The following is a 20801-nucleotide window of genomic DNA, read 5'->3' as shown; positions in this document are numbered from 1 at the left end:
GCATGTATCTTCATGCAAGGCCTAAAACTCAAAGATACTTCCAAGAGTACAATAGTAGCACCTGACTTGCAATTCTGAAGACTGTTCTCTCAAAGCTAGAGTTGCCATTCAGTTCAAGCTGTGATTTTTCTAATCACGCTACAACAATAACTTCTTGGCCAGCCTCTACTTCTACTAGTTCATCTGCACATCTACTTTCAGCAATCATTTTGGTCACCAGCAAATCTCTATTATACTCTTGCCATTTGTACGGTAAGGAATATTTTCATAAACTGAGAATTAATCAAGTTCATGAATATTAGAGTAAGACATATCTTTCCCATAGGAGATTAGCCAAACTTTCACTAATGTTTTCTAGTACTTAACAAACAAAAATAAAAGAGTTTGAGATGTTCCATTAATCTTTATCATTTCTATATAATTTGTATACTGGGTAAGTTCAACTAGAGCTCCAAATCATTGGAAAATTCTACTCTTATAATAAAAATCTTCTCCTAGCTAAAAATCAGTGCTTATACCTCTCCCCACTCCTACTTTACATACACCACAAACATCAGCATCAGCTTTGAATGCACACATTTTTAACACTTAAAGGAAAAAAGGTAACTCTGGAACCTACTCTTATTGCTAGTATTCTTTCAGGTATGAGTTTAAATAAATTAAAAACTTGATACCCAAGTAAAGTGTATCTGGACTGTAGTGAACAATTAAAAGACATGTTCTAATCCCCAAACCCTAGATTCTTGGGATAAAGAACTTCTAATGGCCAAATCTCTATAAAATTGACACACTGATACAGAACACAGTAAACACTTCTCAATTCACAAGAATGACGGTGTTTCCCAGACACTCAAAGAGATGGCAGGGTTAGGCCTCTGCCAAAATGAGAGTCAGGAGATGCCAAATAACAATGGCAACACTTTCCTGCACACAACTTTATGACTGAGTCTCCATAACTTCTCTCTTCCTTGTTAGTCCAACCTTTGGGGATTTGGTCTCTCTTCCTAGTCATACTCATCTGGCCCAGAACCCTATTTCTCAGAATATCTGACGTTTCCTTTTCTTCTCTTCATGCATATACAAATGCAGAAGATTCCAAGCCATCATAAAATGGTCCCTTAAATTGTTCTTTCATACAGCCAGGTATATATTTACAGTTGAATCTCTTAATTACAATTTAAAATAATCATGGATAAGTAACAAGGCACTTTAACATATTTAAAATATAATCAAAACCTTTTAGAAAGCCATCCCTGACCAAAAAAAAAAAAAAAAAGCATTATACAGTAAAAACTCAGGAATGCCAAAAATTGTATATAAACTAGGAGTAAGGGAGGGATAAAGGGAATAGGAGGAATATCTGAGCACTTGCACTAATCGAAGATCTGTCTTTTTCAAAAGCAATTCAAAACAGAATAACCTAAAATAAAAATTTTAACAGACAACTCAAAGATTCAGTAACGTCCCAAGTTAACCAAAATTAATTTTCCTTTCTAGCTAAAAATAAACAGCTGAAAAATAAAACAGACAAAAAAACAGTCTACTAACAAGAGCAAAGTCCTAGAAATACCCTCAACAACACAAATATTGCACACAACCTATATGCTGACATGTGTGAAACTTAACTAATGAATATAATTAGAATATTTAGGAAAATGTAAACCACATCTCATTTTTACATCTTGATATTTTAAATTTGTCAATATACACTTAAATGGAATTCCACTAAAACACTAAGGACTGTAATTCTGTTGAGGGACTAAGAATTTGAACTTTTTTTTTTTCCATTTATTTTTATTAGTTGGAGGCTAATTACTTTACAATATTGCAGTGGTTTTTGCCATATATTGACATGAATCAGCCATGGATTTACATGTGTTCCCCATCCTGATCCCCCCTCCCGCCTCCCTCCTCATCCCAGCCCTCTGGGTCATCCCAGTGCACCAGCCCTGAGCACTTGTCTCATGCATCCAACCTGGACTGGCGATCTGTTTCACACTTGATAATATACATGTTTCAATGCTATTCTCACAGATCATCCCACCCTCACCTCCCATAGAGTCCAAAAGTCTGTTCTGTACATCTGTGTCTCTTTTTCTGTTTTGCATATAGGGTTATCATTACCATCTTTCTAAATTCCATATATATGTGTTAGTATACTATATTGGTGTTATCTTTCTGGTTTGCTTCACTCTGTATAATGGGCTCCAGTTTCATCCATCTCATTAGAACTGATTCAAATGTATTTTAATAACAAACAAGAAGGCATTTAAAAGGACAACTTTTAAATGAGGGTAGGGAAAAACAAGAAAACACTATCCATACCAAATACTAAAATTTCTTTTAAAGCTACAGTAATAAAGACCAAAAAAAGACAAGGTACTTGGTAATTTTTAGGTGGGAGCTTAAATAACCGGTAGAAAGAACAAGGTGCGGGTTCCAAATATCTACCTAACTGAAACACGCATTTTTCAAGTTACAGAACACTACAGCTGAAAAACAGGTTTTTCAATTCGATGAGGGTAATCCTAAGGGTGACACCACCCTTACGGCAGAAAGCGGAGAGGAAATAAAGAGCCTCTTAATGAAAGTTGAAGAGGAGAGTGAAAAAGTTGGCTTAAAACTCAACATTCATAAAACAAAGATCATGGCATCCGGTCTCATCACTTCATGGCAAACAGATGGGGAAACGATGGAAACCACGAGAGACTTCTATTTTCTTGGGCTCCGAAGTAACTGCAGATGGTGACTATAGCCATGACATTAAAAGACACTTGCTCCTTGGAAGAAAAGCTATGACCAACCTAGACAGCATTCCTTGGAAGAAAAGCTATGACCAACCTAGACGGCATCTTAAAAGGCAGAGTTTGCCAACGAAGTCATCTAGTCAAAGCTATGGTTTTTCCAGTAGTCATGTATGGATGTGTGAGAGGTGAACCATAAGGAAAGCTGAGCACCGAAGAATAGATGCTTTTGAACTGTGGTCTTGGAGAAGACTCTTGCCAGTACCTTGGACTGCAAGGAGATCAAACCAGTCCATCCTAAAGGAAATCAGTCCTGAATATTCAATGGAAGGACTGATGCTGAAGCTGAAACTCCAATACTTTGGCCACCTGATGCAAAGAACTGATTCACTGGAAAAGACCCTGATGCTGGGAAAGACTGAAGGCAGGAGGAGAAGGGGACAACAGAGAATGAGATGGTTGGATGGAATCACCGACTCAATGGACATGGGTTTGAGCAAGCTTCAGGAGCTGGTGATAGACAGGGAAGACTGGTGTGCTGCAGTCCATGGGGTCGCAAACAGTCGGACACAACTGAGTGACTAAACTGAATCATAGGGGGGGAAATCCTATAGTTTAAGCAACAACAAACATGACAAGAATGAATTTCAGGAATTGAAAGGTTGAGGTTATATAGTCAAAAATCAGAACAGATGAATTACGGACCCGGGCTATGGGAAAGCCACTCTGAAGATAAGCATCATCTTTTACAGACCTTCCAGATTCCACAATTTCTTTTACAGACCTTCCAGATGCCTCACTCTCATTGGAGAGAAAGGGAAGCTGAAACTATACACATATATACAACCCCCAAGTTTTACTCCCTAGATTATAAATGAACTTAAATTTTCAACTTGGGACTTCCTGGTGGTCCAGTGAGGGGGCCCAAATTCAATCCCTGGTCAGGAAACTAGATCCCATATACTAAAACTAAAGACTCCACAAAATAATAATTATTTTTTAAAATAAATATTAAAAAATCTCATCTTCTGTCTGGAACACTTTCCATTAAATCCTTATCAATTAAATGATAGAATGATTTTGCTAATTTATATTTTTAAACTCCAAAAAGTCAAGTCTGATAACAATACTATTTTGAAGAAATAAGGCACCTTTCCTAAAAAGCCTATTTAAGGTAAAGTCCCAGAACAAAACATCAAAATCTAATTTAGCTACCTCGTTTAAAATACTGATCAATTTATCAGAGGCTTTGAGTGATGGCTTAGAAATCTACAGAGATCCATAAATCCCTTTGAAAACATTCCCACTAAATTCATTAGGAACACATCATACTAGTCTAAAAAATTTTCTTGGCCTGCAAAGTGTCATTTCAAATTCACTTGCTACTTAGGTTTCTCAAAAGCCAGTAATGACCTCCTATTACTGCAATTCATTACAACACAAAATTTACTTACCTTATAAAGAGGGAAACAGAAACTTAAAAAAACATTCAGGGTCTTCCCTAGTGGCTCTGTGGTAAAGAATCCACCTGCCAATAGAGGAGACACCGGTTTGATCGCTGGTCCAGGAAGATCCCACATGCCATGGAGCAACTAAGCCTGTGTGCCACAATTACTGAGCCTATGCTCTAAAGCCAGGGAGCAGAAACTAGTGAAGCCCGTGTCCCAGAGTCTCCAAGAGAAGCCACCACCACAATGAGAGGCCCAACGACAGAGTAGCCCCCATTCGCCACAACCAGAGAGAGCACGTGCAGCAGTGAAGACTCAGCACAGCCTCCCCCTGAAATAAGTAAATCAATCATTAAAAAAAGAACCTTAATACTCAGCAAACTACTAACAGAAGTCTTACAGCTTGAATCCTTAAAACGAGATGTAAGTGGAAGCCCATACCCCAAAAACCAAGACTTACACCCTAAAGCTGTTAACTCTTATTAAACTTCAAAATTCTTGTTAGAAGCATTTACTGATTATCAATAGACTGAACAAAAAAGGCCATTAAGAAACAGAATAATCTTCCTAAATGGAAACTACACTTTTTCTTTGTTTTAATATTTATTTGGCAGGGTCAAGTCTTTGAGGCAGCACACAAGATCTTCACTGTAGCATTCGGAATCTTTAGCTGTGGCATGTGGAATCTGGTTCCCTGACCAGGGACAGAACCCCAAGTGCAGAGTTTTAAGCCACTGGACCATCAGAGAAGACCACCATAGAAGTCTATGTTTTTAATGACTCTACTCTCAAGTGGTAAAAGCAAAGGGCTATCATTTTATTCTCCTAAGCAAGCCAAGAAACTCTCACAGTCACATGACTGCCTCCTTCAAATCTGATCAAGTACTTTTATAAAATTTAAGATCTATTCCAGTTTCTCTTCTCTAAAGTCTTTCTCGGGATCAGTGGCATGAAATTTAAAGTGGTGGTTTTTTTTTTTTTTTTTTTTACATTTATTTAGCACAACAGTCAAATTAACTACATTTTAGTCATCTTTTCCAATGTGTTAGAGCATTACAATTGATGGCTTAATTACTGAAGCAAATTTGTGATAAAACACTGCATTTCTAAATAAACAAATGTTGTATTTCTGAACATAAACTGACAGAGAACAGATCTGCGGTTGCCAGGGGGGAGCAGAGTGGAGGAGGGAAGGATCAGGAGTTTAACACTAGCTGATGCGCACTATTATACACAGGACAGAAAAACAACAAGGCCTTACAGTATAACACAGGGAACTATGTTCTATATCTTGTAACAAATCATAAAGGGAAAGAATATGAAAAATATATATATGCAAACCAAATCACTTACACTTAGCTGTACAACAGAAACACAACACATTGTACATCACCTATACTTCAATAAAATATTTTAAAAATAAACTAAAATAAATTCTCAATATATTAAGAGGGACAGGCTTCAGGTTTGTTAGATCCTATAGGGCCTTTCCTCTGACTGGGTAAACTCTCCATTTTACCAACCTCCATAGTTGAAGTTCACTGCTGCGGATAAATGTAATTACAAAAAGATAACCCAAGAGAAAGGAAACGCTAATAGCATAATTCATGCATAATTTGACCTCAGGTTTTTGTTTTTATAAAGCTGACAAAAGGGATGATCACCTGTTATCCTTTGATCAATTATCAGTTTAGTGATTCTCTGGCCCCAGTCTACCTTCCCAGCTCATCAATTCTAACAATTCTGAGTTCCTAAAATCAGGATGCTTCCTCAAATTGATGGCACCTTAGAGTAGCAAACAGCTGAATGGCTGCCAGGATATAAATGTCACTGTTAAGCATGCTCAAACTTGGTTTGCTTGCAATTTTCTGTGGCACTTGACTGCAACCCCTTGATAATTCAATCTGCAAACCAATGAAGTACCATTTTAGGAAGGATTTAGGTTTCTTACCAGAAGGTTGTTATGTTGACACCTTCTGATAAAATCAAGAAAGCACCAGCATCAAAACTTGCAGAGTGGGTGAAAATTCTTGGAAGAAAATCCTGGAGATAATAGAGGAGAGCTCTTTTAATGGATGCTTGCAACATCAATGCTCTCCATGGCACTGAGGAAGATATTGTAAGAAGATATACGATCATCTGAACATAAAGATGTCACAGTCAATTTATTTTGCTTGTATTTTCCATTTTATGAATACAAGTGTTCAAAGATAATCTTTAAGTAAGTATACAACAAGAGTTCTAAAAGAGAAAACTATGACTACTCATAGATCAATTGGCAACATTTGTTCTTAGTGCCTCTTACAACTGATGCCATTCTAAGGAAATCGTATAACTCTTCCACTGATTTCCCAAATCTACTTACAGAAATATAACCCATTCCCTGGACTCTAAGACCCAAATTTCAACTACACACACATCTTCACCCATGGCTTACTTTTGTACCTAAAAACATATCAACAGTTAGAATCACCTGCTGTCATGTTTTTGCACTTTACACATGTATGATCCATTTTACAGGATTAAAAGAAAAAAGTGAATACAGCAAACTATTTCTTAATCTGGGTTCTAAGAGAATATAATATAGTTCAATCACTAAGGCATTCATTGTGTGTAATGAACTAACTCCTCACCCAGGCATATAGAAAAATACTAACTATGCACAATCCTAGGAAAAACTGGAAGGAAAAAAAAAAAAAAAAACAGCGTTTCTCTGTTTTGTAATTCAGATGAGAAACTCTATTAGGTTGAGAAAATTGACTTAGCGACTCCTGGACCTAGGTGGTCATATTTACCTAAACAATTTTACACATAAGGGTCTCATTCAATCTGCAAACTGAAAGAGCTGAAGCTTCTTCAATTAGAAAGTATTTCCAGGCACTCAAAGACATGCCAGAAGTACATAAAACTACTCCTATCCCCTACAAAACACCAGATATTCTTTCTGGAACTTTTATGTCAAGTAATTTATAAAGAATTTACAATAAACACCTTCATGTTTCTGGTCTATATGGTCAACAGATACAGAGAGAACTCCTTACTAGAGAAAGGAAAAAAAACTTAAGTGTGCAGTATTACTGGTTTTACTGTTAAGATTGGTCTCAGATCCATTACTTATTATGTGGTAGGTAAAACCAGAGAGGGACCAAAGCAGTAAGGTAAGGAAAATAAGACTCTTAACTGGCTTTATCTGCCCAGACTTCTTATGGTATTCCCAGAGCACCCTAGACACTTTTGGGAGCAATTTTCAGAAGGTTCTATCGACACTGAATGGGACCCATCTCTCCCAAATGCTGGACATCTTCCTCTCCTCCCAATCCCAGACAGTACCTAATTTCCGCATGTGCAAAAATAGAAAAAAAATCTTTAAAACAGAGATTACGTAACACATGGTGCTAGCACAACTGCCTATGAATAGTCAAAATAAGTTTTAATGTAGTAAACATGAAATAAATGAATAAAACACTACAAGCAAATCTAAGAAATTATATGTATAACCTGGACACTGGCTCTTAACCAGGCTGGAAACCCGGAAGTCTTAACAGGGAAATAACAGTTCAGTACATAAAAAATAGAACTTCTCTATTGACAGGCATACCACAAAGTTAACCAATTAGAGACGAAGAAGGGTTACTCTTACAATGAGTCCCCAGTTCAGTTCTGTCGCTCAGTCACGTCCGACTCTTTGCGACCCCATGGACTGTAGCACACCAGGCCTCCCTGTGCATCACCAACTCCCGGAGTTTACTCAAACTCATGTCCACTGAGTCGGTGATGCCATCCAACCATCTCACCCTCTGTTGTCCCCTTCTCCTCCTGCCTTCAATCTTTCCCAGCATCATGGTCTTTTTCAAAGAGTCAGCTCTTCGCATCAGGTGGCCAAAGTACTGGAGTTTCAGCTTCAACATCAGTCCTTCCAATGAATACTCAGGACTGATTTCCTTTAGGGTGGACTGGCTGGATCTCCTTGCATTGCAGTCCAAGGGACTGGCAAGAGCCTTCTCCAAAACCACAGTTCAAAGGCATCAATTCTTCGGCACTCAGCTTTCTTTATAGTCCAACTCTCACATCCACACATGACCACTGGAAAAACCATAGCCTCGACTAGACAGACCTTTGCTGGCAAAGAAATGTCTCTGCTTTTTAATATGCTAAGTTGGTTATAACTTTTATTGCAAAGGATAAGCATCTTTTAATTTCACAGCTGCAAACAGCATCTGCAGTGATTTTGTAGCCCAAAAAAATAGTCTGCCACTGTTTCCCCATCTATTTGCCATGAAGTGATGAGACTGAATGCCATGATCTTAGTTTTCTGAATGTTGAGCTTTAAGCCAACTTTTTCACTCTCCTCTTTCACTTTTCTCAAGAGGCTCTTTAGTTCTCACTTTCTGCCATAAGGGTGGTGTCATCTGCATATATGAGGTTATTGATATTTCTCCTGGCAATCTTGATTCCAGCTTGTGCTTCATCCAAGCCCAGCGTTTCTCATGATGTACTCTGCATACAAGTTAAATAAGCAGGGTGACAATATATAGCCTTGACGTACTCCTTTCCCAATTTGGAATCAGTCTGTTGTTCCATGTCCAGTTCTAACTGTTGCTTCCTGACCTGCATACAGATTTCTCAAGAGGCAGGTCAGGTGGTCTGGTATTCCCATTTCTTTCAGAATTTTCCAGTTTATTGTGTTCCACAGTGTCAAGGCTTTGACATGGTCAATAAAGCAGAAATAGACGTTTTTCTGGAACTCTCTTGCTTTTTCGATGATCCAGTGGATGTTGGCAATTTGATTTCTGGTTCCTCTGCCTTTTCTAAAACCAGCTTGAACATCTGGAAGTTCATGGTTCATGTACTGTTGAAGCCTGACTTGGAGAATTTTGAACATTACTTTGCTAGCATGTGAGATGAGTGCAATTGTGTGATAGTTTCAGCATTCTTTGGCATTGCCTTTCTTAGGGATTGGAATGAAAACTGACCTTTTCCAGTCCTGTGGCTACTGCTTAGTTTTCCAAATTTGCTGGCATATTGAGTGCAGCACTTTCACAGCATCATCTTTTACGATTTGAAATAGCTCAATTAGAATAACATCACCTCCACTAGCTTTGTTCATAGTGATGCTCCCTAAAGCCCAGTTGACTTCACATTCAAGGATGTCTGGCTCTAGGTGAGTGATCACACCATCGTGATTATCTGGGTCATGAAGATGTTTTTTGTACAGTTCGTCTGTGTATTCTTGCCTCCTCTTCTTAATATCTTCTGCGTCTGTTAGGTCCATACCATTTCTGTCCTTTATTGAGCCCATCTTTGCATGAAATGTTCCCTTGGTATCTCTAATTTTCTTGACGAGATCTCTAGTCTTTCCCATTCTATTGTTTTCCTCTATTTCTTTGCACTGATCACTGAGGAAGGCTTTCTTATCTCTCCCTGCTATTCTTTGGAACTCTGCATTCAAATGGGTTATTTCTTTCCTTTTCTCCCCTGCTTTTTGCTTCTCTTCTTTTTCACTGCTCTTTGTAAGGCCTCCTCAGACAGTTAGTTTGCTTTTTTGCATTTCTTTTTCTTCGGGACAATGAGTCCTAGGAAATCTTAAAAAGTGAGAAAGGATATCCCAGAAGTAAAAGGCAGAAAACAAGCAATTTATGGAAAAGCAAATCCAAATGGCGGGCAAACATTAAAATTCACAAGTAGGGATTTGCAAATCAAAGTTGCAATCAAATAACCCTTTACACCCAACAAACTAGCAAAAATGAAAGATTATAATAAAGCCTATTTCTGGCAAGGATGTAAAGAGGCTGGGATTCACTGAGAAAATGCTAAGTGTTAAGCCTTTTGGAATGTAATCTGTTAACATTTATTAAGAGTTAACAGATAAATTTCCCTTCCACCAAGCTATCTTATTTCTCTTTGAAACCTATCCAATGAAAACATACACAGAGTGGCATGTATGTCTGAAATAAAGTGTTTATTAACTAGGGATGGCTGGATTTCATGGTAATTATGTGAAACATGTAACCATTAAAAAATAAATTACATTCCCAGAGAAAATGACCAAGATGTAGACTATCCTAATTTTATAGAGCAGTACTAAGAAACACCTACAATTGTATCTGAATTTGTATCTATTACATTCTAGGAGTATGAAAAAGAATCTGGCATGATGTCTACTTGGCTATGAACAGGCTACCTAAATGATGGATTGTGGATAACAGATGGAGTGAAGGGAATCCAAATGTGCAGGGCGGGAGTGGGAGCAGGACGGGTGGGGAGGTGTGGTTAAATATAATAAAGCAAGTCTGTATATGCTCAATGAAACTATACATTTGCATACGCATGTATAAATCTTTTTAAAGAGTTGGGATATAGCTTTAATACTGTCAGTCAGCACTTTTTCCATATAGCGCACACACACACACACACACACATATATATATATATATATATAAATAAAACCACTCCCCACAATTTTTTAATTTTTCCATCTCTAGAGACCTCAAATCCACATTCTAGGTAATAAACTTGTTTGTTTAATGTTTACATACAACATATAAAAGATGTGAGTTGTAATTTGATCCCAGTAACAAGCACATTCAAGACTGCAATTGCAATCAAAAATTTTCTTAACTTCAAACAATACACTTTTCTTTAAAGGATCTACAGGCTTTGACAAACAGTGTATTAAAAAGCAGAGACATCATTTTGCCAATAACAGTCAGTAGAGTTAAAACTATGATTTTTCCAGTAGTCATGTACGGATGTGTGACTTGGACCACAAAGAAGGCTGAGCGCGGAAGAATTGATGCTTTCAAATTGGTGCTGGAGAAGACTCTTGAGAGTCCTCTGGACTTCAAGGAGATCACATCAGTCAGTCCTAAAAGAAATCAACCCTCAACATTCACTGCAAGAACTGATATTGAAGCTGGACCTCCAGTGCTTTGGCCACCTGCCGCGAAGAGTCAGTTCACTGAAAAAGACCCTGATGCTGGGAAAGACTGAAGGCAACATGAGAAGGGGGCAGCAGAGGATGAGATGGTTAGACAGAATCGCCAACTAAATGGACATGAATTTGAGCAAACTCCAGGAGACAGTGGAGGACAGAGCCTGGCATACTGTAGTCCAGAGATTTGCAAAGAGTTAGACACAACTTTGCAACTGAACATGAACATCTACATCTGACAATTATTTCAAATCAATGGACACACGCTCTACAAATAAAGTCCACAAATTTACTAATCACAGTATGCATTACAAAAATTACTGCATCTTTATGCATTAGGTTCTATTAAGGAAAAAAGTTACTCAAAGCAAGCCTTCAGCATCCATTAGAACTGAACATTTAACTGTTCCGAATAAAAAATGGCAATGAAAATGTGAGGATTTCATAAAAATACATAAATATTTACTAATACTCACATACTAGTGATGTTCTAGGCTTATTAATTTCACAAGTTTATAATATCCAACAGTTTCTGAAATGGAAAGGCTTGCAGGTTTCAAACAGCCACACTAAACTATAACGACTTTTTTTGCCAAGAGTTGAAGTTCACTTTAGTCCCATATTTTCCCTGGTGGCTCACATGGTAAGGTCTGCCGACAATGCAGGAGACCAAGGTTCAATCCCTGGGTCGGGAAGATCTCCTGGAGAAGGAAATGGCAACCCACTCCAGCATTCTTGCCTGGAGAATCCCACAGACAGAAGAGCCTGGTGAGCCCCAGTTCATGGGGTTGCAAAGAGTTTGACACAACTGAGCAACTAACACTTCACTTCTTAAGTTCTGAGACAGTATCTTAACTTAAATCAATGCATTAAAAAAAAAAAAAATTAGTTCAGTTTGAAACAAAAATTAGAAATAATGAAGTTAGCTTTGTATATATGTGTTTATGGACTTCCCTGGTGGCTCAGACGGTAAAGCGTCTGCCTAAAATGCAGGAGACCAGGGTTCAATCCCTGGGTCAAGAAGATCTCCTGAAGAAGGAAATGGCAACCCACTCCAGTATTCTTGCCTGAAAAATCCCATGAACGGAGAAGCCTTGGTAGGCTACAGTCCATGGGGTCGCAAACAGTCGGACACGACTTCACTTTCACTTTCTTTTCATGTGTTTATACAAAGATTAACTAGTCAGAGTGTCCAGAAACCAAGAACGACTGATTCATTTGTTCATTCAACAAGTATTTACTGACAGTCTACTAACACACTATTTATATATATCAAGTCACTAGAAAACATGGCTTGAAAATAACCTGAAAAACTATTAAAACAAAAAGCAATGAATCAAGAAAGAAGTTTTATTCTGGGGGAGGTGGCGGGCAGTGCTGTGCAGCCTATGGGATCTTAGTTTCTGGTCCAGGGATCAAACCCCTGCCCCCTGCATTGGGAGAGCAGAATCTTAACCACTGGACCGCCAGGAAGTCAAGAAGTTTTACTACTATTAATTAACAGAATAAGAAAGGCACAAAGACAGGAACCTGAAAGATGAAATTCCTGATTCTGAAGAAATACTGACAGGGAAATGCCATGTAGCTTTGCCAACAATAACTATAAATTTCAGTTATCAATGGGGGAGACCTCCATTCATGCTCCCAAAAAACCTAAGCAAAAAATGCTGAGGCCAGAATATGGAAGACAAGTTATAACAACTGATACTTAACTTAGATTTAATTTTCGTTCAATTTGTCATGGCTTCTCAGCCTCTTTATGTCAGGAAAAATAAACTGAAAAGTCTATTGTACACACAAATATATATGTTCAGATTAACAAAAGTAATGCTTTGCGTTGCTTAATTTTGTTTTGTTCAAGTTATTCTTGATGAAGATTTGGTTCAAGAAAACTGCATACATACATCACAACAGAACTTACTACTATTAGCTAAACATTTCCCAAAGAATTTTTTCAAGCCTTTGATAACTACCATGTGAATATTACTAACAGGTGCCACATCCTAAGAAAATTTGAACAGGAAGTTTCATTATATAGGCATTTCAAACATTTCCCCAAATACCTAACATAACCAATAATATAAAGCTAACAACTGAGGACGTGTAAGTCATAACTATCCAGCACAAATTATAATCTGAGCCATCATCTAGTTTTTAAACTTCTAAGTATACTTAAATAAAATGCTTATTTCAAATGTAATCAATATTTTAAAACTATGGAGTTCCAGGTGGTGCAAGTGGTAAAGAATCTGCCTGCCAATGCAGGAGAGAAAAGAGATGCAGGTTCGAACCTTGGGTCGGGATAATCCCCTGGAGAAGGATATGGCAACTCACTCCAGCACTCTTGCCTGGAGAATCCCATGGACAGAGGAGCCTGGCAGGCTGCAGTCCATGGAGTCGCAGTGTCAGACAAGACTGAATCAACTCAGCACGCACACACATGGGAGTCCTGCATTCCTTTTTTTGGTATTAGTATGACTTTTCCAATTAAAGCACATCTCAATTCAGACTACATTTCGGCCTCATGGATAGTGGTTACCAGATTGGAAAGGGCAGATTTTTCTATTATTAAGACATAGTTCAAACCATTTCTCCAAGAATCTTCCCAATTCAGTCCTCTTGACTCCCACTATATTCACCAGAATAATTTATAATTTAATGATAATTTGGTAAGCCTTATTTTCATACTTAAAAAATCATATAATGGCTAAAGAGATCAGGCTCTCTGGGAGTCAGAAACATCAATCTTAATCTTGAATCAGCCTATTCGTTTTACGGATAGATTCGCTTAGCCTCAGTTTCCTTAACTGGAGTAATACCATCTTTCACTGTGATTGAGAGGAGTAAATAAGACAAATTCAGGTAAGGTACCTGCACAGTGTGAGTCTGAAAAAAGTTCAGTCCTGTCAGACTCTTTACAATCCCATGAACTGTAGCCTGCCAGGCTCTTTTATCCATGAAATTCTCTAGACAAGAATACTGGAGTGTGTTGCCATGCCCTCCTCCAGGGGCTTTTCCCAACCCAGGGACTGAACCTGGGTCTCCAGCATTGCAGGCAGATTCTTTACTGTCTGAGCCACAAGTGCTCAAATATTGCTGTTGTTGTTAGAGCTAGATAGAACCTCAGAAAACTAAAGACCTAGTAGATTCCACCACTTGATGAACTGTCAAAAAAAAAAATCCAAGTGCCTCATACTGCAGATGAAAAATCTAAGGCCTCACAACTAGCCAGTACAAGATTTAGGGGTCAATCATAGAAAGCATACTGCAGTTCAACTACAAAAAAGGCAGTTTGCTACATCCTTAACTTTGTGGTAGAGAACTCAGTTCCTGAATTATTATCCAGTCAAAACGTATAAGCCTCAAAAAATACACAATAAGTAATGGACATTACTTTATTCGTATAGTCAAAGCTATGGTTTTTCCTGTAGTCATGTACAGGTGTGAGAGCTGGGAAATAAGGCTGACCGCAGAAGACAACTCTTCCGAGTCCCTTCGACAGCAAAGAGATCAAACCAGTCAATCCTAAAAGAAATCAGCGCTGAATATTCATCGGAAGGACTGATGCTGAAGCTAAAGCTCCAATACTCTGGCCACCTGATTCGAAGAGCCAACTCACTGTAAAAACAAACAAACAAACAAAAAAAAACCCTGATGCCAGGAAAAGATAGAAGACAGGAAAAAAGGACGACAGAGGACGAGATGGTTAGATGGCAGCACAAACTCAATGGACGTGAGTTCGAGCAAACTCCTGGAAATAATGTAGGACAGGGAAGGCTGGCATGTTGCAGTCCATGGGGTCACAAAGATTGGACACGACTGAGCAAAATGAACAACGCAAAGAACAACAGTGCTTCCCTAATGGCTCAGACTGTAAAGACTGCAATGCAGGAGACCAAGGTTCAATCCCTGGGTAAGGAAGATCCCTGGAGAAGGGAATGGCTACCCATTCCAGTATTCTTGCCTGGGAAATCCCTGGAGACAGAGGAGCCTGGTGGACTGGTTCATGGGGTCACAAAGAGTTGGACATGACTGAGCAACTAACAGTACTACTACTACTACTAATGTCCACTACTAATGGACAATAGTAATAAACAAACAATAGTAAACTATTATTTACACAATACCCACAAATATCTGATGATGTAAAGAAAAAAATATCGAAAAATAGGTTTTCTGTAAGTAAAGTCAAGGTCTTAGCATCTTCTCTAGATAGGGAAGATCAAGGCTTTCTTTTCTGCTTTTGTGTTTTCAGATTTTTCATTAATTATACATTGTTCTTGTAATACAAAAACAAAACTTCATGGGAAAATTAATTTTTAAAAATTAAGTGGTGTTTTCACTTAATACTAGTTCTTTTACATATTTAAAAAACTTCATTTTAAAACATGTACAACTAAAAATAGCTTCAAAATATCTTAAACTATGTTTTTAACCTAATAGTGTCCATAATATAATATAGCAACCATCTTTTCCTCAATTACTAATCTCCACAAAGAAATCAATTTTCTATACTAACTTTGAAATGTAAGCACATTTTCAAAATACAACTCCTTTACCATAAGTCTACTGGCCATCATTGTTAGCAATAATAAATCCATTGGATAATTTAATTACTTTCAAATTTCATTTTAATATTAAGCTAAAGCAAAAAGCAAATTTTGGAAACATAATACTCTAAAATGTTTTGTAGTTGATCAGTTATATAGTCAAAAGCAGAAATCACAGAGCTTTAAAAGTAATTTTATCTTCTAAAGAGAAGAACTGAAAATTCACTCAGCCATCTTGGAGACCACACATTTCCATGGAATACCATGGAAACTTTCCTCTCCAAGTGCCAAAAACTGACTTACTTTCAACTTCTATTTAAAATTATATTCTGCCCACGGCTATGCAAGTTGCAGTGCTATTACAAAGCTTAAAATCATATACATCAGTTAAAAAGCATTTTAATGACTCCAAATGGGCACAAGGCTTTTTGAGGGGGTAGCAAAAATGTTCTAAAATGAGACTGTGGTAATGGTTACACAATTCCATAAATATACTATCAATACTATCAGAGAATGTAAATGCTATCTGAAAACTTAAAAAATAATAATAATAAAAGCATCTTAAGTGGCACAGTAATATAAACCCTATGATGCTGCACTCCAGATAAAAAACAAGCTATAAAAACAAGTTTGTATATAAAATTACATCCCCATCAAGTGATTAATTACCGTATTTCCCATTTTTCCAATCCCTATAGTTACCTAGCTTCAAACAAGAGTTAAGTTTTTATCTCTTTAACAACCATAGATCCACTGTTGTTAAGTAAAAAGAGCAGGATGCAAAACAAAGTATTTGTGTAAATATTTGGGGGAGAAAAAAACTATTCTATTTTAGATTGCATCTTCAGCTTTTCACTGGTTCCAACTAATTTCTGAAATGAAGTTTCAATGCCAGTAAAAACTTTAATCAGTGTCTACAGAGCACTGCCTCAAGCATGATGATACTGGCCACTAACCCCATGACTTTGAAACTCTTCAATGGTAATTCACATTCACAGCAAAGTGTGTGGTGGGAGGACAGGGCAAAGAAGGGGGAAAAATGAGGAGGAAAATCAGAACCACCAGTATATTGAAAACCACCGCTCAAAGAAAAAAAAAAAAAAAAAAAAAAACACCAAAATGTTAACTGTTATTCTGGCTTTTTCTGATAGTTTCTAAAATCCCTCACTGACCATGTATTACTTTTTAAATTTGAAAACATTACTTAAAATTACTTCCACGTTAAACTAAAGAACCCAAACTCAAAACAGTATTCTCTATGATTCTATGTTTAGGATATTATGGAAAAGGGAAAACTATGGGGACAGAAACCACCCTAGGTTCCAGAAGTAAGGAGAGAGGATGACTACAAAGGGACAAGATAGAAACTTAGGGGATGATGGCATTATTCTATCCCTTTATCCTGTTGGTAGTGATTATACAACTGTTAGCATTTATCAAAGCTTACATAATCGTCAAAGATGTTTTTAAAAAGATGCATTTTACTATGGGTAAATTAATCTAAAAAAATTCATGAAGCTACAATTAATAAAGTGCTTGTGCGGTAAGCCAGTTTTTTCCAAGTGGACAGTTACATGGGATAAAAAATATTACAGACTACTGAACTACTTCAAACATCTTATTTTACACAAAACAATATAGGACCACGGATATTTGGCCAACAGTGCATTGCTAGATAACATTAAATAAGCTGAAGTATGTAGAGACCTAGAATTCTTCTTTGTTTACATTCAAATGTAAGGCTCCTTCCACTTCATCATCCTTACTCTTCCAGAGTTCTGAGGACCATAGCTTCCACAAAGTACAAATGGATTATTGCAGGACATAAAATTCAAAACGTTGAAGTGCTACCTCAGTAGATTCAAATGTGGCTTGGGTCCTTCCCAACCTCTGCCAAAGAACCACCTTACTACACTTTGTTAGCAAAATAGGTGTAATGGACTCAAAAAGTCTAAGAATCAAGCAGATTTTGTAGAGTATGGAGAGGTACCATCGATAGAGTTCCAAAACAAGGACAAAAGCAAAAAAAAACCTAGGCAAAACCAAGGTAAGATGGTAAACAATCTTTACTAAAGCTTGCAAACTGACGGTACTATTGAACCTTTTAAATTTTTTACAAAACGTAAACGTTTAGCAAAGGAACATAAAATATACTTGCATAAAAAGAAATGGTGTTGTATCATCTATTATCAACATGCTGAAAATAATTTGTTAAAGCAAAACAATCTTTCCTGTGTTTCGATATGCCAGGAAAAAATGCGTATCTCCACTACACAAGAATTCAACAGCCAAATAGTGAGAATAATGCAAAAATGATGAACCTTATCTACCCTTGACAGTCAAGTATGATAAAGCCCACCCTTTGTGCAGTGTGCCACAACTGTTATCTGCAGTCTTTCAAAGAAGGCAAGCATCAGAACAGGTTAATGAAGTTATCTACTCAAATTTTACTCAGGGCTCTTGTATGACAAGAAGTTGTAAACCTAGACTGACAGTGGAACTACTAATTAGGACTCCTTTCCACCAGTCACTGTTTTCACTTTAATGTTAACCATCTAAGGAGATTTAAACTTGTAAAAAGCTTAGAGAGATCTTAAGATGCCAACAGTGATTCTCCACTATGCTATAACCACGTGACAGCTAAACCAATTTCACACCGCTAATTAGTAAACTAGAAAAGGAAAACGCTAAAAATAGGAATTACGACCACCAAGTAAGAGAAAGTTCCGTGGGAGATACTAGGTACGCTGAAACTAAACTCAGAATACATTCTGCGTACTCACAATACTACTCCTGCATTAGGAGAAGGGCCTTCATAAAAATAGCCAGGACTCTCAAACATTTGAGATGCTGGCTTAGTGAGATTGACTGACAGACAACAGCTGGGGAGATTTTTGTATTGATCTTGTAACATCGCGGCATTACTCTGGGAGAAAGGGAGAATCGGGAGAAGGGACTGTTATAACGGCAAGACTAAACTTGTAAGGATTTCATTTTCAACTATGTGACCCCTACGTTGGAAGCCCCTAATAAATTCCTCTACTCTCGAATTCCTCTTCCGTTTTCCAGACTCGATCCCACAATAATGCACCTCCTTCTTCCCAAAGAAAAATAAAAAACGTGTGTGTGTGTGGGGGGGGGGGGGGGGGGGGAATCAACACCCTCCCGAAACATTGAATAACTGGAAAACAAACTAGATACCTCCCCACCTGTGTTTTCTTAATCCATCTCACATTTTAAACCTTAAAGCCTAGAACTGTCGCCTTTTCTTCCGTAGTAGAGGGGCTAAGGCGCCGCCCAATTTCCCAGGCAAAAAAAAAAACCAAACTATTTCTACCCTACACATTTCAAGGTTTTCTAGTCTTCTCTTCGAGCCTAATCTTCAATCCTGCACTCGCTCTCTCTTCAGACACTGAAGTTTATTAGCCCAAAACCCTAGTACAAAGGTGAATTCCTAAGATTCCGCAAGGCGCCCCCCAAGGGGGTGGGGAGGGGTCGTAGCCGCGGGCCGAGGCGCTCTCGCTCGGCCCAGTCCGAGGGGCGGGGCAGTGGCTGTGACCACACAATCCCACCACCACCTTTTCACGACTCCCCCACCTCTCGGCGCTCGGGCCTGCTCCCAGGAAGCTCCCTGCGGCCACTCGGCTTCTCCTCACCGGCTCGCGAACGGCCACACTAGCATCCAAGAAAAAGGTTCATAAGTAGGAATACGCAAGAGATGTTCGACGTGTTGTTTCAAAACATAACGGAGCCCGGGCCCCCGAGACCGTTAAACCGCGGGTGGAGGGGGGAGAAGCGATGAACCCAGTGGCCTCAGGCTTTGTCCTGGCCGCCTTTTTCGACCCCAAAAGCCACTATGTTGAACCACCAACCCTCCCCCAAACCGGCCCGAGCCCCTAGAAGAGCCAACAAAGCAGCAAAAGGGTCAGTACCTTGTAGAAAGCCCCGTTGGAGCCGCGAACCTCCACCGTCAGCTCCGCCATGTTGGAACCGCAAAGGCCACCGGGAAGAGATTCTAGAAACTTTCCAACCAGAGGGGAGGAGGGGGGAGGGGCGTGAAGGAGACGGGGGGAGGGGCGGGGAAAACAGGGCGGGACTAGGATCCCCCGCCCCACACCCCTGGGGTCTCACCGTGCCGCCCCGGCTCTCCCAGTGGGATCCCTCCGCTCCTTACATCACTCGCCCCCAGCTCCGCCCGCCGTCGCCGACGCCCCGCTCGCCTCCCGACACAATCGCCCGACCTTTGCTGACCCGCCCTACGTCTCCGCCCCTAAGGGCCGGGTGCTTGCCCGCCCCAGCCGGTCGGGGCCTCCTGCTGCCCGGGAGTGAACTGCCCCGGCACAGCTTGCCCCACGCGTCTGCGTTCCGCCAGGCTCGGCACCTTGCCCTGAAACTTCCTTGAGGTGCTGGAAGCCCTGGAGTAGCTTCCTTATCTGGTGAAAAGCAACTCTGGTGCCTTCAGTTGCACACTGGCACAAACTTCAGGGGAAAGAGGGAACCTAAAAATGTACATACTATGTGCCGTAAATTCTGTAGCCTCGCTTTCTTTAAAAAAAAAAAAAAAAAATGTATATTGGTGGCTTCCTCCTGACTCCCAATCCCCCAGTTACACACCTCCTCACACAGCTCAGTCCAGCCCTCTCCCCACCTGTTACCACTTCCAGTTCAGTTCAGTCGCTCATGTCCAACTCTACGACCCCATGGACTGCAGCACGCCAGGCTTCTCTGTCCATCCCCAACCAATTCCGCTGTTTAAAAAGTTAAACTAAGTATTTCCAGTTCAGCATAGATGTATTCATAACCCGGGAGGTAATACCATTGTTAGAAGTAATCATGAAAACAATACAGCTGAAGGCGTAGGAACGTCCACACACAGGATCAAAGCAGAACCAATTTGTTTGGCTTTTCTACCAGAACCTACACCAATACCATTAAGTGTTATAATGGAGATACTCTGAATATCTAACAATACTGAAACTTTTTCCGAAAGCAAGGCCTTTGAAAATAGTACTGGAAGTATTCTTTACTGTGTGTTGTATTACCGTTTTGACAGAAAAACCCTAGAGAAGGATGCTTTGCTGGCACACTACGCTCTTTAGGAAATGCCCAGGGGCCTAGCCCTGGCGTT

The 20801-nt window shown here is 39.1% G+C and overlaps 1 protein-coding gene across 5 annotated transcripts in view; it reads right to left on the bottom strand.

Moving 5' to 3' along the window:
- FXR1 (FMR1 autosomal homolog 1) overlaps positions 1-19863 on the bottom strand; it is a 71227-nt gene extending 51364 nt beyond the window's left edge. For 3 of the 5 annotated variants that reach the window (XM_061166646.1, XM_061166643.1, XM_061166644.1), the window contains exon 1: positions 19606-19711. In XM_061166646.1, coding sequence (XP_061022629.1) covers positions 19606-19656 — 51 coding nt within the window. In that variant the 5' untranslated portion in view covers positions 19657-19711. Of the gene's footprint in view, positions 1-4198; positions 4273-19605; positions 19712-19847 lie in introns of those variants that run through there. The other 2 variants (XM_061166642.1, XM_061166645.1) reach the window with 2 other exon arrangements.
- Between the last annotated feature and the right edge of the window lie 938 nt (positions 19864-20801).

Source organism: Dama dama, chromosome 19, assembly GCF_033118175.1.
Source record: "Dama dama isolate Ldn47 chromosome 19, ASM3311817v1, whole genome shotgun sequence".
NCBI classification, from domain to species: Eukaryota; Metazoa; Chordata; class Mammalia; order Artiodactyla; family Cervidae; genus Dama; species Dama dama.
This window is presented reverse-complemented; position numbering and strand designations above follow the sequence as displayed.